The following is a 19,836-nucleotide window of genomic DNA, read 5'->3' as shown; positions in this document are numbered from 1 at the left end:
GGAAAAATAAGTTGTTCCTGTAGCTGAATTTTTGTCTGTGACACATCTGTCCTTTTCTCATCTGAATTTGCTTAAACTTCACTAGACCTTGTGATATCCTTATTTATAAGGTGAAAGAGGCTATTGCTACTCTTCCCTATTCAGGCACTTAAAGACTAATCCTGTCACGTGCCTTCTCCTTGATAAACAGACTGAGCACCATGCATCTCTCAGACATTCTCATAAGTCTTTGAATTTCTCCCAACTTCTACAGCTCTGCCAGCCTGTCTTAGTCCATCTCAAGATAGATCAGTACCCAGCAACCACAGCTTATCTTCCATTCCCTAATAATTGTTCATAGCTACACACCAGTGGTACAAGGAATTTATACCAACAGTATCTGCACTGCTCACAGGCCAGAGTCAAAACCCTAACCCAAACAGAATTTACTCAAAAAGCAGCTAAGGTAGAAAATGTAACTTTTCATCATGCATCACAGACCAACTGTCCAGGTGGAAACTGCAATGATATAACTGCTCCTTGCTGCACACAATACACAAGCAGTTCTGTTCACGATGTTCAGAGACAAGTAGCAATAAAAAACACAGCATCTCCCATGGAAATGCTGTATATCTGGGATCCCAAAAGGAATGTGCAATGTTTAATTCTGAAACAGATCTGGTCTGGAGTTTGACATTTTAGAAGGCTTTCTCTAAAGAAAGACATAGGTATAGTACATGCTGAACACATCGGCTAAGGAAATTCCTAAGTTTCTTCATGTTATACTAGTGGGAGCTATGAGTTGGACCACTGTCTGATCACTGCCTGACAGCAGCACAGCTGTGGCAGTGGGACAGACTGAGCCAGCCAGCATTCAGCATGGGGGGAGCCTAAAGCCTTCCTGGCTTTCTGTACAAATGCAGGTCTGATGATTCAGTGACTTTCCAGGCTTGTGCAGCAGCAAAAAGAAGGCTCACCTAGGGCAAGAAGGAACATTCTAAGGAAACAGAGGTCAGAAAATTGTTTATTTGACAGAAAGGAGGAACATACCAATGAATGAGCTGAACTGCTCCTTACCTCATGAAGGCAAGTGTACTGAATGTGATATGGAGCGACTTTCTCCTCGCCTTTGATCTCCACATTGATTTGCAGACGGATAGCCCCAGACACCGCAGACTTATCCGTTCTTTTCTCTAGAAGGAAAAACCATCAACAATTACAAGCATTTTTCACATTCAGAGCATAGGCATCTTTGGTGTGCCAACACTAACAGAAGCTGCTGGAAGCTCAGGCTGAATTTATAATTAATAGAATCACAGAATCGTCTACGTCAGAAGAGACCTCCAAGATCACCTAGTCCAACCTCTTCTTCATATTACCATGGAGAAAACTTTCTGATTTTTTTCTTTCAAAACATTAAAGACTAAGTAGATATCAGGAAATCACTGATATGATACACTCTAGATATGACACATCTAGCTAGAACAACATATACTTTACAAATAAGCCAGCCCTTCTGAGAGCACATGCTACAGGGTCCCTGGGCTTTGATCCAGTCAGCTGAACTAGAACCACCAAGGACTGTACTGCAAACCTCTCTAGACAAAGACTCATATGACAGCAAGCGATGGAGTTCAGTATATCACACACACAGCCAAGACAAGATTTTACCACGGCCACGTAGAAAATGCCAGTGTGTCAAGAAGATGTTGCTCAGATCCCTTTTCTAAGGATACAGCTAACTGATGTGAAATTTGTTCCTTACTTCCAGCCCTGCTCCAAGCATTTACCCATTCTACTTTCCAGAGCCTAACAAGAGAAAAAATATCACTGTTCTGACAGGCTATACTCCTGAACTTCATTTTAACTGGGACAAAAGCCTTGCAGCTGCTCTGCAGCATCATCATGTCCCTTAAAATCATCTAGTCAAGCAGGCTTTTTTTTTTTGTCCTTTCTTACAAACTGCCCAGATAGTTCTCACATGTTCCCAAACTGATACATGACATGTTTTCAGTCCCAAAGCCCCACTCACCAAGGTTGTACCACACATCCATTTCACCACTCAGCGTACGGACTTCAATGATTGTCTGTCCCAGGAAATCATCCGATTCGCGCTTCAGCCTCTGTTTGACACGAGACTTGATGTCGTCGTCTTCATCCCACACTCGCACCTTGATCCGGTCAGAGGAATTATGGCACTCACTGAGAACAAGACAAATATAATATTGAAGAGCTCATAATGTAGCTGACATTTCTACACTAAATGCTTTACGATCCCTTTGACCTGCCTGACTAACTACAGAGCAATGCATAAACAAGATAAAAACAATTACTTTATTTAAAAGCACAGAATCCTATAGGAATCACACAATGTTTTTTTGGTGAACTCTAAATGTCCCTGTGATGTGTTAGATACTGCACTTCAGATGCACACTGAAGGAGAGCGCCCTGACCGCAGCCACCAGCTTCAGACTTGCTAAGTGGCTGTGACTCCTCTGCTCTTCCTCACTCTCAGGAGCAGCTCCCCGAACTGGGGAATTCTTTTCACTGTTGCTGGTTTTGCTGTTAAGCTTGCAAAAGCTAGATGATCGCTAGGCTGGTAAACTCAGCCTGCACACTCCCCCCAAAAAAAACACTGATAAGCATCACATTGCTTTCTCATAGCCCTCCCCATACACAATCTCCTGTTTGGCTGTATGTGTTGAAGGCTACTTCTGTTTACACTCATGCAGTGTCTAGGACTGCATGGTCAATACCTATGACAAACACTTTTCATGATCTTTTTTAATTAAAAAGATAAATAACCCAGGTGGAGATAGTTTTCTTATTTCAGAACAGTCACAAAGCAGTAGTGTGTTAATGTACAATACATTATATTCAGATGATACAAACATTACCTGTGCGTGGGATGAAAGGGTGGGATATATTAGTTGCAAAGTTGGTATTTAATTACTGGAATTGATTCTGTCTATTATTCACAGCTGAGACTGATACTTTCCCCGTGTCTTAGGCAGATCAGTAAAGATATTTCCATAAAAAAAAAAAAAAAAGCATTTTACTGTTTGCTGAACCTGCACCTTTCACCCTAATGCACAGGCAGAATTTGCAGCCCCCTTTCTTTGTAGGTGCTCATACACCTTTTGTAGACACAAACAGGCTCCTGGACGTCAGAAGTGGGTAAAAAGACCTTATAATAAAAGCTCTGCTTATTTACAGGGCATGCAATACAATAAAGCAATCTGAATGCTCACATGAGACCATGACAAGGGTGATTACTCACCATAACCACTACAAATGTCTGCCCTCAAGGAAATAAAACCTATGAAAACAGGCAACTTCTGCTGAAGGCCTGTTTTCCAGCCTTTTTAACATTAACATGCTGCATCTGTTGCTAAGCAACAGGGAGAAGGAAGAAATGGGTCAGAAGAGATCTGCTAAACCCGGTCAATAGGATACGGCATGACTGGCATTTGCATGCTCCTTACCAAGAAATCATTTGGGATCTTATTGCCACTATTGTGATCCAGGGCTGCTTAACAGAAAACCCTGCACCTTCTAGTGATTTTTCCAGTGAAGAGGGATATCTGGGAATTACTATTGTGAAAGTTAGTAGCAATTCTAGGCAGTTTTGATCACTGACAGAAAGCATCCTTGTTTCCTTCCTTCTCTGTAAAATCAAAGCTGTATTTAGAGATCAGAAGAAAGAAGGTTCAATGTTTCTCCCCTTCCTCCTTCTCAACTTCAAGGATGTTTTCCTTTGAAAAAAACAAAAAACAAACAAACAAACAAACAAAAAACAAACACATGCAGCAAGTGTTCACAGGCAGGGAATGCTTGGACTGCTGCTTTCTGTAGCTCTCTAGTTTATCTGAGTGCATACCAGCAACACATCATAAGCACATGAAAGAAATCCTCTGTTCCTGACACAGTACACAAGTGTACATCCTGGCAGTACCTTAAATGTTCAGAAGGACACATGTGCCTAAAAACACAGATCAGTACACAGTGGCATTTACAAAGCACCAACAAGTTAACTCCTGACTTCTTCAGACCTCACCTTCTGGCACTGCAGTTCTTTGTTAAGACAGCTTTGATCTTACTTGTCTTTACTACCAATGTTCAAAAACTTGCTCTTTCCTTTAGGAAAACATTTACTGTTTAGACCTAAATCTACTTTAGGTTCCACATGCATTGTCCCATACTCCCCAAGTGGCTATCATCCTTCACTTGGGCTGCAACAGCATAACTCACTGCTAAGTGCCACAGCAGACTTTGCAGTAGCATTTGCTGAGCTACTGGAACTTCTACTTTACCACACTTCTATTGTTTTTAAGAGACCAGTCAATTCATATTCCTCATGCTGCTCCCATGCCAGCGAGAGCACCTTATCACTCACTCACAGCAGCTGAAAGACTTAGGCTGGTGGCTTACCTACAAAACATCTTCATCTAAGTCTGTAGGAACCACAGTCTTTTCTTTCAGTGAAGGAAGACAGGTGGGTCAACACTGGCTCACCTTTTACAGCACACCCCAAAACAGAACCACAAACATTGGCCAACTTGAGCTTAACTGATAGCAGGCTTTCTAGCTAATAAAAATAGCATCTGATTAGTGACAGCAACCCGGCTCCATAAGACTGTGGCTAACACATTCTGCTGCTAGAAACTTTCCCCTTCATTACTACAGGAGCTGGCAAGTTTCTGAAGATGCCTGCCCTACTTCTTCTACATTTTTGTGAAGAGTGGTTTCCTAACAATGTGTGCATACATGTGTCTGCCCAGTCTACCACACAGCTGAGCTCCCACAGTTTTTCCAAAAGGATGCAAAGAAAAAACTCTTTGAGACCTTGTCATAGGGAAGAAACTATCAAACGTGTTCATGCCCATTTCAGAGTGTGAGGAACTGGAAACCAGGTTCTCTTTGTTGCGTGACTCAGAAAATGACTTTTTCTTTTGTATCTACATTCTTCTGATGTTTGCAGTCGTGCCATTTTATGTTTAAAAAGGTTACTTTGATACTTCAGGGTATCAAAGAAACATTTTTAGGAAACAGCACACTATATCTGCAAGAAAAAAAATAAAATCATGAATTTCTTTCCATGAAGTTTCCTACCTAAAGCCAGTAGTTGCAGGAGCAAGCAGAACCTCATTCTGCTGACTTGCTCCCTATCCCACACACTACCTCCAGCTCTTCTATCACATTCCCCCTTGGCCTTCCCCAGACTCAAACATATCCCCCCTGTGCTGTCAGTGCTCTGACATCTTCCCATGCCCAGCTATCAACTGGGCTGAGGGGAAACACAAAGTTGTTGTTACTTCTGATGCCTGTGCACAGTGCCATGCTGATACATGCACACTAATCAGTATATTGGTGGCTAAGCATAGAAGGCAACTCCAGAATTTATGTTATAGTCTACCACAATGAAGTTAATAATTTGTATCCCTCTAATCTAGCTGAAACTTCTAACAATCACTTTCTATGTTTTTTAATAACTTTGAGACCTCTGTCTGTCTATGAATGTTGGCCCAAACTGGCTAAGATGCTGGCTGAAGTCTGGGACAGAGTAATACATGTGCATCCTGTCCTCCAAAAAAGCAGGCAGAAAGTAAAGGAAACATCTAAAAATGACCCTAATATGTTCAAGTCAGTGATTTGTACTCTGATGTGGGGAAAAAATAAAAAGGCATTTGTGCTGAATTGGTTAATCAGTTGTTGCAGGATTCTTACTTAAGCTCCCACTGCTGGAATGCTAGAGGGACACGGCAACCCGTGAGGGTGCAGGAACCTCGAAGGGTTGCAAGGTTATACCAGAAGACATACAAAGTCTACACCCATAAAACTTTGTCCAGCAGTTTACAAAACAAAGAAATGAAAAAGGAACCCACAGTAAGGATAATAAGTTTAGAGTACAGAGAGTGCCAAAATAAAAAGCTGTATCCTTCTGACACCACTAGTTCATATTAGTGAATCTATGGTCATGAAGAGAAAGAGTCTGGTAAATACCCATAAGGGTTTTTTAATGCCCATTTGCATCACATCGTAGTGGATTTACGTGGCAAGGATTAGGTAGTGGGGGGCTGTAGGAGTAGCTTCTGTGAGAAGAATCCAGAAACTGACCCATGTCAGATAAGGGCCTGTTTTCAGATGGTTCCGCTGCGGCCCAAAGCCAAGCTAATAAGCGATACTGTTTGTGCCTCTGGGTGAGCAGATTTAAGAAAGAGAAAAAAATGCTATGCAACAGCAGCTGGAAGAGTGAGGAGTGAGAAGCAGCCCTGCAGCCCCCAGGTGAGTGCAGCAGGAGGTGCTCCAGGCAGGCAGCAGCAGTTTCCCTGCGGGCTGTGGAGAGGCCCCTGGTGGAGCAGGCTGTCCCCCTGCAGCCCATGGGTGCCCCATGGAGCAGATCTCCACGCTGCAGCCCCCCCATGGGTGGAGGAGCCCCCGGTGGAGCAGGTGGATGTGGCCTGGAGGAGGCTGCGGCCCATGGAGAGCCCCCGCAGGAGCAGGCCCTGAGCCGGAGCTGCAGCCCGTGGAGAGGAGCCCACGCAGGAGCAGGGAGTCTGGGGGGAGCTGCCCCCACCCGTGGGGGACCCAGATTGGAGCAGTTTGCTCCTGGGGGATGGACCCTGTGGGACGGAGCTGTGTGGGAGCAGTGCTTGGAGAGCTGCTGCCTGTGGGAAGCCCCCACGGGCTCAGTTTGGGAAGGATGGCATCCCGTGGGAGGGACCCCACAGGGAGCAGGGGCAGAGTGACCGTGAGGGAGAGGGACAGACCGCAGCCCCCATTGCCCGTTCCCCTGCATTGCTTGGGAGGAGGAGGTGGAAGAGGGTGGATGGGGGGAAGGTGTTTTTAGTTTCTTTTGTTTCTCACTGCTCTAGCTTGTTATTAATAGGGAATAAATTTTATTAATCTCCTTACACTGAGTCTCTTTTGCCCATCATGATAATTGGTGAGTGATCTCCCTGCCATTATCTCAACCCGAGCCCTTTCCATCATCTTTTCTTCCCCCTTTTCCTATGAGGAGGGGGAGTGAGAGAGCTGTTGTGGTGGAGCTTGGCTGCTGACCTGAGTAAAACCACCACACACATCCACGTGGATATTTCTTTCCAATCGACTTCTCATCTCAAGAAAGGTGTTATCAGGACGTTAACCCTGCAGGATACACCCAGACCTCAGTTTCACTCCATTAATATTGCCTTCAGACATAGATTGTCCATCTCTAAAATGCACTGTGTGGATTAGAGAGGTAAGAAGCCAACACAACCCTATCATTCAACACACCCATTTCACATGAAGATGTTTTCTTAAACTATGTTGTTTTCTCATATTTTCTGCCTGAAGAACAGGAGAGCCCAGAGGCCCCAGTGCAATCATGACTCTGCTGTGTGCTTGGCAACTTACAGAGAGGAAGACAGCCCCTGCTTTGTAGAGCTGACAGGCTAATAAAGACAAAAAGCAAGAAGCAGATATAGCAAGAACAAACGACTGAAGTGAAGGAGCAGAGGTATCAACAATATTTTGCAGATTTAAAAGTAGGTCAAGTCAAGCCCAGATTTAAGTAGTTTTGTTGTGCTTTGATATTAAAAAAAAATATTTATGGTTCAAAGAGTCTAGCGAATATTTATATAGCCATGTTCTATGAGCAGTTTCCCTTCTGCACAATTGCAGATGCAGCCCTCAAGAAGGGCCTGTAAAGTTTCACAGTCTGGTGCAGAGAATATTTTATGCAGTGGTAGAGGACAGACAAAAAGGGCAGAGCAGCTTGCAGAAGTAGGGGATGAGAGTGCAGGAGGTGGGAAAATGTACAGGACAGAAGAACAGATCAGCAGAACTTCAGGACCTGCAAACATTTTAGCTTCTGAGGAACAAAGTGCCAAAAAAAAAATCAAAATGGTTTTCTGGAAAATCAAAAAGAGTAGTTACAGTAATCAGTATGAGAAGCCCACAAAGAGTTGTAACTACATACACTTCAGGAAATAAGTCTTTAGGAAATGGTCTGTCTTTAAAAGCAGGAAGATTTGGGTGTGGTTCAAATGAAAGTGTCTAGAAATGGCAGCATCCAGCTGGAGGTCTGCTGTGGCCAGCCTCAATGGGAATAGATTACAAAACTTTGCAGGTCAGATGAATTTTTAAATGATACCAAGGCTCTTTAGTCAGGGAGAAAAAAAAGATAGCAAAAAATACACTGAAAGCAAAATCAGAGTGATAAGAGAACAAAGCTAAAATCCTTAGCAGTTTATAAGTTAAGCACAACAGCACAAGAATATGCTGTGAGTTCCAGTTTTGCTGTCTAAGAACAAAGAAATGAATTTTCTGTTCTTAGTTGCATGAAGCTTGTTAACAAGTACAATCATTTTGCCGTTACCCAATGCTACAACACTGGCTGCACAAATTAATCATGCAGCTCTCCTAACTACAAAGAGCAGATAAAGTGATTCTGAGCATTACATCCTTAGCTATATTAACACAGCTTTCCAAAAGGTGCTTGCCACGGGGCATCAATTTTAATTCAAATATAAATTTCACATTGGTCACTGAGCAGGGAAACAAGCAGGATTTCATCAGAGTGCCATTTTCAGCATCTGCAGTACCTACAGAATAAAGAAAGCAAGACAACCAAACGGTCCTTGCCACGCAATGAACAGAGGAGGCTGAGGAGTCAGAGTTCCAGTGACATTTATAAACATGGTGGTCTCCAAAGGTAAAGACTAAAAAACAACACTGAAACAATCTCATATAACCACAGAGATTACTGAAAGATGCTGAGCTTGATAACAAGCTCAGCAGGTGAAAGGAAAACTGAGCAACCAAATGGAACCTTTTGGGTGACAACACAGTGGTTAGCTATGCAAAAGCACCATTCCCAAAGGATTAACAGGAATGTATATCATCTGTGGCTCTGCATGTCCTAGTAAAATATTGGTTATCTGCTAGCAGGAGGCACCACATTTACTTTAACTGAGTTAGTCTTCTGTAGTAAGAGAACAAACGTGCCTCTTGCAAACTGCCCATTGACAATGCAATCTGTTCCAGGCAATGATTTCACACTCACCATTAAGGCCTTGTGCACAGATATATTCAGACAATACAACTTCAAGGGGATTTTACTTTAAAATGAGGGAGTCATTTTGTGCCTAGGCCAAGAAACCTAGCAAAGCCCTGTTTGCATCCAGTAACTTCTAGTGCTCATCATTTAAGACTGCGTTCCTTCCTAAAAAAAAAAAAAATAAATAAAAAATGGTATGGACAGCAAATCTGTAGCTGAGCCCACAATTCTTCTATTAAAATGGAACTCTTAAAACCTGTCTACCACTGTAACTTGTTCAAATAGATGCTCAGTTTCAGCCTTTACAAAGAGAGATTACTAGAAAGCCAGTATTTTCTACCTATAGTCTAAATTATGTCTAAATGGAGAATTAAAGCCTTGTCTTAATTGCACTGGAGATTACAAAAATATCTTCCCTCTCACATTACTGGGCTGTTTCCTAGGGATATGAGTTCATAACAAATTTCTTTTCAAAGGTTCTGCATTTCAACACACTTTGTGAAAAGTTACCAGCTAGATGGAGAAGAGATCTCCAAACTAGCTACCATTCTTGGAAAGTCAGCAGCCACATGTCTTTTATGTACCCATCAAACCAGACAACTCAGAACCAACTGAAGATAGGATACATACTGCTTTCTGTCCAGAGTTAAGGGCAAGAGAGGCTGAGGGCATCGAAGATAAGTCTAGAGGGCAAATGAAGAGGAATACCTATTAGCCTGCTCAACATAGCTATAAGGAAAGGGATCTGGGATTATAACAAAATAGGAACAGAATGTAAAGCCAAGGGAAGCACAATTCATTAGTGCTTGCTGATAGAACTTTTTTTTTTTTTTACTTGCAGCAATGTCTGGAGTCTCCTATCAAGCTTCATCCTCCCAGGCACCATACATGGGGAGTCTCTGCATCAAGCCTGCAACTCCTTGAACTGAGCAGAAAGATCAGCTCCTTGTATTTTAATAGGTGTTCAAACTTAATTGAAAGGCAAGTTCTCTGTAACATGTTTCCTAAAGGTAAGGATGAAAATATACAAACAGATGATTTTCAGAAAGAAACAAGACACCTGCCTGGTGATGAACATGCTCTAAGAACTGGTCATTAATCTAAGCAGAAGCCCAAGTGACATAGCCTAGTAATGACCTAAATAGTGCTTATAATGAAAACCCAAAGTCTTTTCAACCTTGTCTTTTTCTAAAATACAGTTCTAAATTTGGACTTCCAAATTGGGTCAGAACTACCACAACATCTCCTTAAATATGGCTTTAAGTTAATGTACTTTTCCATCCACCACTGTAAGTAAGCACAGAGAAGCTATTTCAAATAGTTATTGCAGCCTTAAAGTTTTTAAAACTTGTTTAAGCTGCTTTTAATAAACTTTACTGAGTCTGTGGAAATTATTGTATTGCTCAGCTGTATGCAATCTGCCTCAGCTTATGTCATGGATTACAATAACACTATGACAACTGATACACACATGTTTTTGATTCCATAACCAACCTTTGAAACTATGGTGGAATTGTGATCCAATAAAAGACACTGGGCACCTAATGAACACCAGCTGCAAACAAATCTGTCCAACAAGCCAAGCAGTAGAGGAACAGCAATTACTAACCTATACAACACTGACCTGAACTCTCTCTACTTGTGTATCTTGCACCCACTGAAATATTTTAGTGTTCTGAACATCAGACTTCTCATACATCTGCTGCTAAGTAGGCTTTTAAAAACTACCTTAACATCTTTCTCCCACTATAACAAGTTAACTTAACTATATAAAAACCACATGCACCCTCAACCCTCAAAATTGAGCACCTCAATTGTTGTAGCAATCTCTTGTAAAAAAGCTTGGTAAGTAATGGGTATTGTCATGCCTTTGTGGATTTAACTTTCCATTGGATTATGGAGGGTAGAAGATTTCATCAATTTTTAGAGTAGTAAGCTCTAAAAAAATGACCCACACATGGAGGGGAAAAAAAAAAAGGCATGTAAAAAGACTGGCACTGCACACACTTTTAAATGATTCTCCTCATCCAGCATATGTTGAGCTTTGACATCAACCAATAAAACAGCACATGGATGCCAGTACTGAGTGATCTCCTGCATTTGATCTGGATACAGTCATCATTTCATTTACCTCTTCCTGCTATTCCAAGGCAATTAAAACAACCACCTAGACATAGATAAGATTCAAAGTAGCATCAACTCTAATGCCCAGCAGCATATTATCTGCTGAATCATAGACACAGATAAAATCTAAACAGCAGCACTGTTAAAACTGTGACATTTATCACGTTGTGCTATCTATCTTTAAACATAGTATTTGTTGAAGCTCCTAAAATTAGAAGGGAACACACTGCAAATACCATGGTAACTACTTGGCATGGTAAATCAAGGTCCTTAAGGCTCCCACACAGACTTACTGCTATTGTGACTGGAGTTAACCAAATGGCATCTAAGCATACTTACTACTTACCAAGAGGTTCCGTTACTTTGGATTAAAGTAAGAATAAACTTAATAAATAAATAAAAACCCAAGAACTTACTCTCTCAAAATAGCACTGAGATATTTCTGATGTTAATGAGGAGCTCAAAACTACTTTAAAATAATTTTGTTTGGACTGTGCATTTTAAAGACAAAGTTAGATTGATATAAGCTTGATTGTAATATATAATTTCAGCTTGCAGAGAGCTCACTTCAAGCACAAGGGAAAAACAAGGAGGGGGAAAAAAAGAGAAGAAATAAAGATGTCTGGGGTTGAAAGAGATCATCCAGAATCTTCAGAAACTACTTACCCAGTAGATTTCACATCTCCCTTTTGTGTTGTATTGTGTTCAATGATAAATTGAGGGTAGTGTTTACTTATTCAATAAAAGCAGGATAGAATAATACATTCTTCAGTCTTTTGAACATATTTGATACTTAAAAAAAATGTGCCTCCAGCCTTTCTTCTCAATTCAGACATGGATACATTGCTCATCTTGAAAGCAGATAATCCCTCAAGTTATTGTTACATTGATTTTCCTGAACTAAAGGGGGAGATGGCAGTGTTGCAGACAAGTGACAAACAAATAGCTACCTTTAACCTTTGTTGGTCAAACACCAATCACAGCAGCAGGTCACAGAAAGTTTGCTCAGCCTTTTATACAAACTTCACTCTTTTATATTCCAAATAATTTTGAAACTACTTCTATTATACAGGAACAAAAGTCACCAAGTTAAAGATTTTCCTTTCTTTATCTTTCTCTAGAAACATTAATGTAAGAACGCTCACAGAGCAGACAATTTATCTATATAAAAGCAAGAAAGATCAAGTGGACAAGCGTGCACTACATACATTATTACAGACATCAACCCTCCAGATGGGCACACAATGTCAAGCAGAAATAAAACCTTCATACACTACAGGCAGTGTGGGATTGCATGTTGACAAAGATGGCATAACTGTCAAAGTACAGATCACACAAAGAGGGCTACGAGTCCTTGTAAGAGTACTTACAAATAAAACTTCTCTTCCCAAACAGGGTTAAGATTCCCAAAAATTGTTTTTGTCCTCTTCTTTGTTTTACCAACTTGAACAGTTACATACGGATCGCTGGAACCAGTCTTGTCTTTGGCTTGCAGACCCTGAGCACACATCACTGGAAGAAAAAAAGAAGGGTTATTATAACCATTCACCAATAATTCTGTGTTCACACACCATATGAAGCAGCAAATCAGCCTGGTCAAAGAAAGAGGAATATCACTCATAAGAGTTTTTTCTGATGAGCCTCAGCTCATGGCACATTACAACACCTGGGGCAGGAGCATCTCCACCTGCCACCTGTGCACTGAGCAGAGAGAGGGAAGCCTGCTCTCTCTAGTTTCACAACTTTTCCTTACCTTAGGGCCCCAAGCAAGAATGAGGGAACCTGTGCCTCCCTTCACTCACCTGTGATTGTGATCTTTGCTGACCATTTTGAGGTGCCATCAAGAACACTCTGCTTCACCGTCTTCATCTGCTGAGCATGTGTCAACTTGCTCTCACAGAACACATCTCTAATCAAGTCAAAGATCTCTGGCTTGTTTCGTTCACGGATTTTCATTCGATCTTTCATGGCCATGATGAAATTCTGGGTTCTGTCTTCAGCTCCATGCTTTGAGCTCTTCTCTGCTGCTCCTGTGCATCAGGAAGTAAACAATGCTCATCAGAAACAGGCAAACACACCAAGTCATGCTTCATTGAATAGGTGGCAGGATCAAAGTCATGGGCTACTCTCCACATTATGCCTCTTGCTCTTGATACTTACAGTCAGACCCTCCATTTCAACATACATGAAAGAAAACTTGGACCACAAAGAGCTGGAATGTAATGGAAGGGGAATGTCCAGATTCTTCTTTATAGAAGAATCACTGGGACAAGATTGCTCTCCTGAGAACAGGCTCAAGTCCAACACCATTGCCATTGAGAAAGACCCAGAAACGAAGCAGACATGTACAGCAGACATCAGCATGCACCCTCTTCTCATCATTTTGCTTTAACAGGGGCCTCTGATCACTTGCATACCTCATATAAATTTTAAAAGTTAATTTAATTATGAGGTAAGAATGCTCCCAGAGTCAACTATTCCCTATTCAATTCTGACAGCCATGTTTGCTGTCAGAACCCAAGCACAGACAGTTGTGTCAGATGTGAGGAATGAGTTAATAAAACTGACATGAGCTAACAGGGCAGACAAACCAGGGTGTGAAATGAAATACAGGAATCACCCTCTTTCTACATGCAGTCTGCATTTAAGGGATTTCAAGTTATGACCTTAAATCAGACATGGTTAAACCAAGACAAAAGTCCTGTGAACACATTCAGACATTATTTCAGTTTAGTTTAATATGCTTTTGCATGCTTGTTTTTTTTCAGATACCTTATATTAAGCCTTGTCCTAGAAAAATGACCTTCCCCAGCTGTTCACCAAATACTGAATGAATTACCTTAAAAATGTGTTATAGCACGAGCAAGCCTGTGTAAAGGCAGCCATCAATCACAAAGATACCCAAAAATTGTTTTCGTCTGGATCAAGAGCACAACTATGGTATCTGGAACACCTTAACACAAGACTTTACTGTTTTGCATTCGAAGACAGTTTCAGCACTTAATGACCAAGAAGAACAAACTTCTGTGAATGCACCCTCATAAAGGCCCCCCAGCAGTACATCATAACAGGGAACCTCGTTAGCAGGCTCAAAAGTGTGCCCAGTGACTAATACTGCCTAAAGACATCAATTTCTAGGACCTTCAATCTAATACCCTTTACCGTTACTAAATTCACTTCAATAAAACAAAACTCAATTATAACTTCTACCATCCAAACCAAAAAGAATAAAAACACAGTTTGGAACAGACTGTGACCACTGAAGTTTCAGAAGTTCATTAAGAACACTGCATACCAAGGTATGCTATTAAAGACCTGGGTATAAAACAAGCCATAATTTTGCATTACCTGATAATTATTTTTTTCATTTTATTTGCTAGAGGCTTGATGTTCAGTATTCCATTTAGTACAATAAAATTTATCTGAGAAAAGGCCCCAGAGTTTCCTATTGTTGGCTTAAGATGAAATGAAATCAAAATACTGGAATTAATTATGTAGTCCCTGCTGTCTTCACTCACCGGTGATGAAGAACTACCACTACCCAAAGTGATGCCTGTATCAGACTATCATCCAGCTGCAGACCCAACACTTATTAAAGGAATATGAAATTGAAATGATACCAGGGGCTATACTTTGAACTTCAGATAAGAAATGCTATTCAGCGTTAACAGAACTAGGTCTTTTAGGGATGGAGGTGGACTATACAGTATATGCAGAGCTACAGAAACTGTAAGAGGCCAAGCTGAAAAAGTAGCTTTTCCTATGAGGAATTCTAAAATCTGTAACAATACCAACGAAGGGCAGGACAGAGTTTGTTTTTGACCTGACCTTATGGTAATGAAGAACCAAACTCAAATATTAAGGGCTAGTGTCATAAATGAGTGAGTACGCTATTTCAGAAACATTTTCTAAAGAAATTATTAGCCAGGCAGCTTGCAAACAAATGTTTCGCTGCTGATCGCACAGATGGGACCAGAGGTAACACAATTTTGGATCAGTGTGGTCTGCATCACTGCCTTAATGGCAAGCACTCCAGAAGCATCGAATAGGCTTTTGACAGCAAACATAGATAAATGGAAGAGTCCTGGCTAAAAATATATTTCACGTCCCCACTACCTCCAGAGACCTTGTATAGTGGAGCTATTCACCAAGACTTGCTTCGGGTCTAGCAGCTGCCTGTGGCATCCTGAACTGCAGAAGATGCAAGCCATGCCACACAGACCCCTAGACATCTCTCTTTCATCACCTCTCAGGCCTGGCTCTGCTTCCTGACATTCAGAGGTAACTGCCCATCTCCATCCATGCTGCTCCCCCACTCTGCCCAGATGATTTATTAGGAAAAAAGGCTCCACTATTTCTCCACAGGAGAGATATTTGTCTCCCTGCAGGAGTTACACATGAACTGCAGTGCAAAAACTAGAATCAGACACTGTGTTTAACTATACACAATAACAGAGTAAAGAACAGACAAACCCTCTGTCACAACAACATATCTGCTCTTAATTTTGAAATCTGCTTGTTGGTACAAAACCACCATGGTTTCCACAATAACCATCAGAGGATTAATTACATAAAACATAGGTGATATAAGCCCAACGCATGTCACTGCACTGGAAGGTCAAGGGTGCCTCTCCTGCAGCTAAACTTGGATCATATTCATTCAGCTGCAGAAAGTTTAGGCCAGTGGTGCATCTTTTCAAGTAGTTCTGTAAATGGCAATAAAAAGGCAAGGGACTATACAAGTACTGTGTATAGACACAGATAGTACCATATAAATGGTACTATATAATATCTGGGCTTTCCTTATCTCTTCCTCCCTAGGAATGAATCATGAGTCAATTTATAACTGGAAACAGAAAGCAAGTACAACTATATTGGGAATGGTATTGATACAGCTATTAGTAAACTGCCAGTGCTGTTATCTGATGCTGTAAGAGGAAAAAGTCAAGAAAGCAACACTAGCAGGATAGAAGGCAGCTGTTCAGTAGGCGGATAATGCTTAGAAATTATATATTCACAAAACTTAAAATAGATATTCGAGTTTCAAATAAAGGTATCCTTCTTCCTTCTGTGCAAATATTTTCCTGCACAAGATTTGGGAAGCAAACAAGCATTCATCACCATGGTGCCTAATCATCATTCAACGCCGAAGCCAAGATGATTATCGCAAGAGTGACTTATTGGTCTCCCTAACAGTCCACTCACGGAGCCAGTCTCTGGAATGCAATCTGTTCAGAGTGCAACACAGAACTTTCTCATCCAAAACCCAAAAAACATGCCAGACTTCCAGTTCTGAGTCAAAAAGTGCTGAACAATTCCAACGGTGAACCAAAGCCCCAAGAGACAAAACAGTACCAAGCAGGGCGTTCAGCACTAGGTTTGTTGCTCCAGTGCACCATAAAACAGCACTAATATAACTAATTACACAACAGAGATTTCATGTTCAATACAAGTTTGAAGCTTGAGATCTCAATTCCTCAGTTTTAAGATCTCCAGAGAACTGTATTTTGATATCCCAGGGTAATTTCTTTCCTCAGGTTTACCTGTAGTCTATTGAGGACTTAGATTAGCATCACTGCTGGGAAACGAGACATATACTTGCAGAATCAGAATACTAGGGCTTTCCAAATGCTAGTCCAGGACTGTGCATCTCCCTTTTGTCAGTACTTCACTAGTGTAACATCCTTCCCTTCCACCCTCTTCCTAATTCTGCCTACTTTTCTGCATCCATTTCTCTGCATCCTGCACATCCATCCTCAGCCATCATAAGGCTTCCTTTGATATCAACATTTCCCAACCAGTTGTATTTCAGTTAGTAGCACACTGGTGTTCAGGGCAAGAGATAAAGCCCCCTTTTTTCAAAAGCTTTATATGCTATGAGGATATATAAAAACCAACCAACCAACCAACCAACCAAACAAACAAAAAAAAAAAACAAAACATCTATCCATCCATTTCCAGCCAAGTAAGAAAGGAATTGTACCCAACCAGTGAGACCTCCAGGAACAGGTGAAAGATAGAGAGCATCTTCCCTAGAGCAAGTATTTATGATATTATAATGAAAAGGTAAAGTTCTCCATCGTCAGAATAGGATCTTGAAAGTACCTAGAATACAGAAACTTAGACTTTTAATGCTCTCAGAGTTAACAGCTTGGTGCCAACAGAGCCATTAACCAGATGGCTGCAGTACACATGCCACAAATAATTCCAGCCTTACTGCATTTCAAATATTGCCAATTCATGGAACAGCCTTGTTGAACTGATCTGCAAGGCATGTCCCATCACACAACACTTGAAACAAAACAAAACAAAAATGCTGAACCCTAAAAGCTAGGAGGCTGAAAGTTGCTTTTGCTGTTTTGCTCTTTAAGAAAATTCCGATAAAATATTGATACCTTTCATCTCTGTTGGGTGTCATTCCTTGGATGCAACGTTTCCTGGAAATACATTCTAAACACATTCTTAATTGCCTACCAGACAAAGGCATTGAGGCAGTTTCATAGACACGATGAGCAAATTAGCTTCAATAGGGAAGAAGCACCCAATTTTACACAAGTGGATTTTGTTTCAAACTGCAACAAAGCACTGCTGAATTTGGGTATCTTATTGCTACAGTCCTACATATTTTTTCACTGTTATCAGATACTCAGTTTCTTAAAATATAGACAGTAAGTAAAAAGCCCTTAGAAGAAATAACCAAACTGAATTCTCATAGACTTGGGGAGAGAGATCCATTTATTTCCCAGCACTGTAGCATAGCAGATGGATAAACATCACATCCTGATTCTAAGGTCCCAAAGCATCTACCCCAAAATTCAAAATATAGACAACAGAATTTGTGACCAGCCTGAAAATTCAATTTACTCCAATGCAACATTTTCAGGAAGACTTGCACAGACTTGAATGAAGATACATCCTGAGGTATTAAGGCCCAATCAATAAAACTGTACTTGTTACCAGCCTGAAAACTCATTTTACTCCTCCAATGCAACATTTTCTGGAAGCCTTAATTAGATGCTCAAGTGATGATAAAGTGATGATAGATTTTGAGAACACTTTTTTTTTATTTTAAAGAGAAAAACCCCACCAGCAATAGTAAAACTTATTTTATACAGAAACCCCTCCAGTTCACTATATGAGAAACTTCAGTCTCAGACTTATTGGATCTCTACACTATTGCTTGGGCCCCAGAATCACCCATTTCTCATTCCTCAAGCACAGTCTATGCTCTTCAAGCATATAAAAAAAATAATTCATGTTTTCTCCATCTTTTTCTAGCCTTGTGGGTTCCCATTAGAAGAATTTTAGCATGCCAAAAGAAAGAACACAGTTTCCTGAAAAAAACTTAGACTTCTAGTATCAATAACATTTTTTCCCCAGCCCAGCAGCACATCCACATATTGGCTGCAGTGTTATCTTAATTTCCCAGCACTGTCTTTCCTCTGCCTTCTCTTCCTTTTAATTATACAACTGATGTCTTCAATTTCCCTTTTGTCTCCACCCCACACAATGTTACCTACTACTCTCACATTGGTAGCTTCATAGCTCCAGCTTATGGCCTCTGTATCTCCCCTGTTCTGCTGCTGGGCAGTTTTCAAATAACTGAGTCTGTGAAGTTTCGTGGGGTTGTGTTTGTTTTGTTCTTGTTTTTACCTTACTATGTGTTCTTCACCTGTTTTGAGCACAGCACACTCATTTGCTTCCCCTCTGTTTGTTTGTTTTTTTAAACTCTCCATGCTGTAATATCTTTACGTTTTGAAAGAAAATGTGAAAAGCAAACATCTGCAGTCCTAGAGAATAAAATAACAAGACCTTATCTGTTACTTCAATGTATCTGAAAAGTAGAGTTGGTTCCAGCTGTTGCCTCTGTTATACACAGAAGTGCACAGTCTTTTGCCAACATCACATCCCACAGCCCATTGCACAAACTTATTTAACTCCAAACAGAGATTAGATAAACTGCCCCCACAGTTATTTTTCAGAGGCTGTTCCAGAGACTCCCTGTTCTCATCGTTGAAGTTATCTTGTAGCTTCTACCTTTAATTTTCTTGAAGCAAATTTATTCTATGTTTAATTTTGTAAATGGTAAGCTTAAACAGACCATCTTTCTCACTGCTGTACATCTCCCTCTTCCCCACCATAGTTCAGGTATAAAAATGTTCAAAGAAGGATTAGACAAATTTTCAAAGCCATCACTACCTGCTATTAAACATAGCATCACAGAAGCTCTTCACTGCATGTCTTACGCATTTGCCTTGGGCTCCATCACATCTCTTTAGAAAGATGATTTTGGGCTAGACCCAGTATGGCTATTCTTAGGTTCCTGAAATAGCATCATTCCTGTCCTCGTGTTCCACACTGCCAGGCCTCTCTTTTGAAAGATGAACAAGCAAACTCATATCTCACACATTTTCTCCTTTACAATTGACCTCTGCCCAGTACCCTTCCTTGTCTGAGTCCTTCTTTGACGTGGATTGCCACAGCTGCCCTCTGCAGGAATGCTTTTTTCCTCTTTACCATTAGTTAAACTTAGTTTTCCTTCTATTGTTTTTGACTTCATTACCTCTCCTCTGTACAGCTTTGTGCCTGTTTCCTCACTGCTGCTCATGCAAGCCTAATTTTCCTCTGCTATCAATAGCGTTTTCCCATACTGAGATATCATGACTCCATCATGACACTGCAACATCTTG

The 19,836-nt window shown here is 40.9% G+C and overlaps 1 protein-coding gene across 7 annotated transcripts in view; it reads right to left on the bottom strand.

Annotated features, from left to right (window-relative positions):
* UNC13B (unc-13 homolog B) overlaps window positions 1-19,836 on the bottom strand; it is a 212,908-nt gene that overhangs the window by 61,535 nt on the left and 131,537 nt on the right. For all 7 annotated transcript variants that reach the window (XM_032205600.1, XM_032205604.1, XM_032205601.1 and 4 more), the window contains 4 exons: window positions 12,949-13,176; window positions 12,517-12,658; window positions 2,012-2,181; window positions 1,057-1,172 (listed from right to left, as the gene is read on the bottom strand). In XM_032205600.1, coding sequence (XP_032061491.1) covers window positions 1,057-1,172; window positions 2,012-2,181; window positions 12,517-12,658; window positions 12,949-13,176 — 656 coding nt within the window. The remainder of the gene's footprint in view (window positions 1-1,056; window positions 1,173-2,011; window positions 2,182-12,516; window positions 12,659-12,948; window positions 13,177-19,836) is intronic.

The sequence above is a fragment of the Aythya fuligula genome, chromosome Z, assembly GCF_009819795.1.
Source record: "Aythya fuligula isolate bAytFul2 chromosome Z, bAytFul2.pri, whole genome shotgun sequence".
In the NCBI taxonomy this organism is placed as follows: domain Eukaryota; kingdom Metazoa; phylum Chordata; class Aves; order Anseriformes; family Anatidae; genus Aythya; species Aythya fuligula.
The sequence above is the reverse complement of the archived record's forward strand: the minus strand, read 5'-3'. Positions and strand labels throughout refer to the sequence as shown.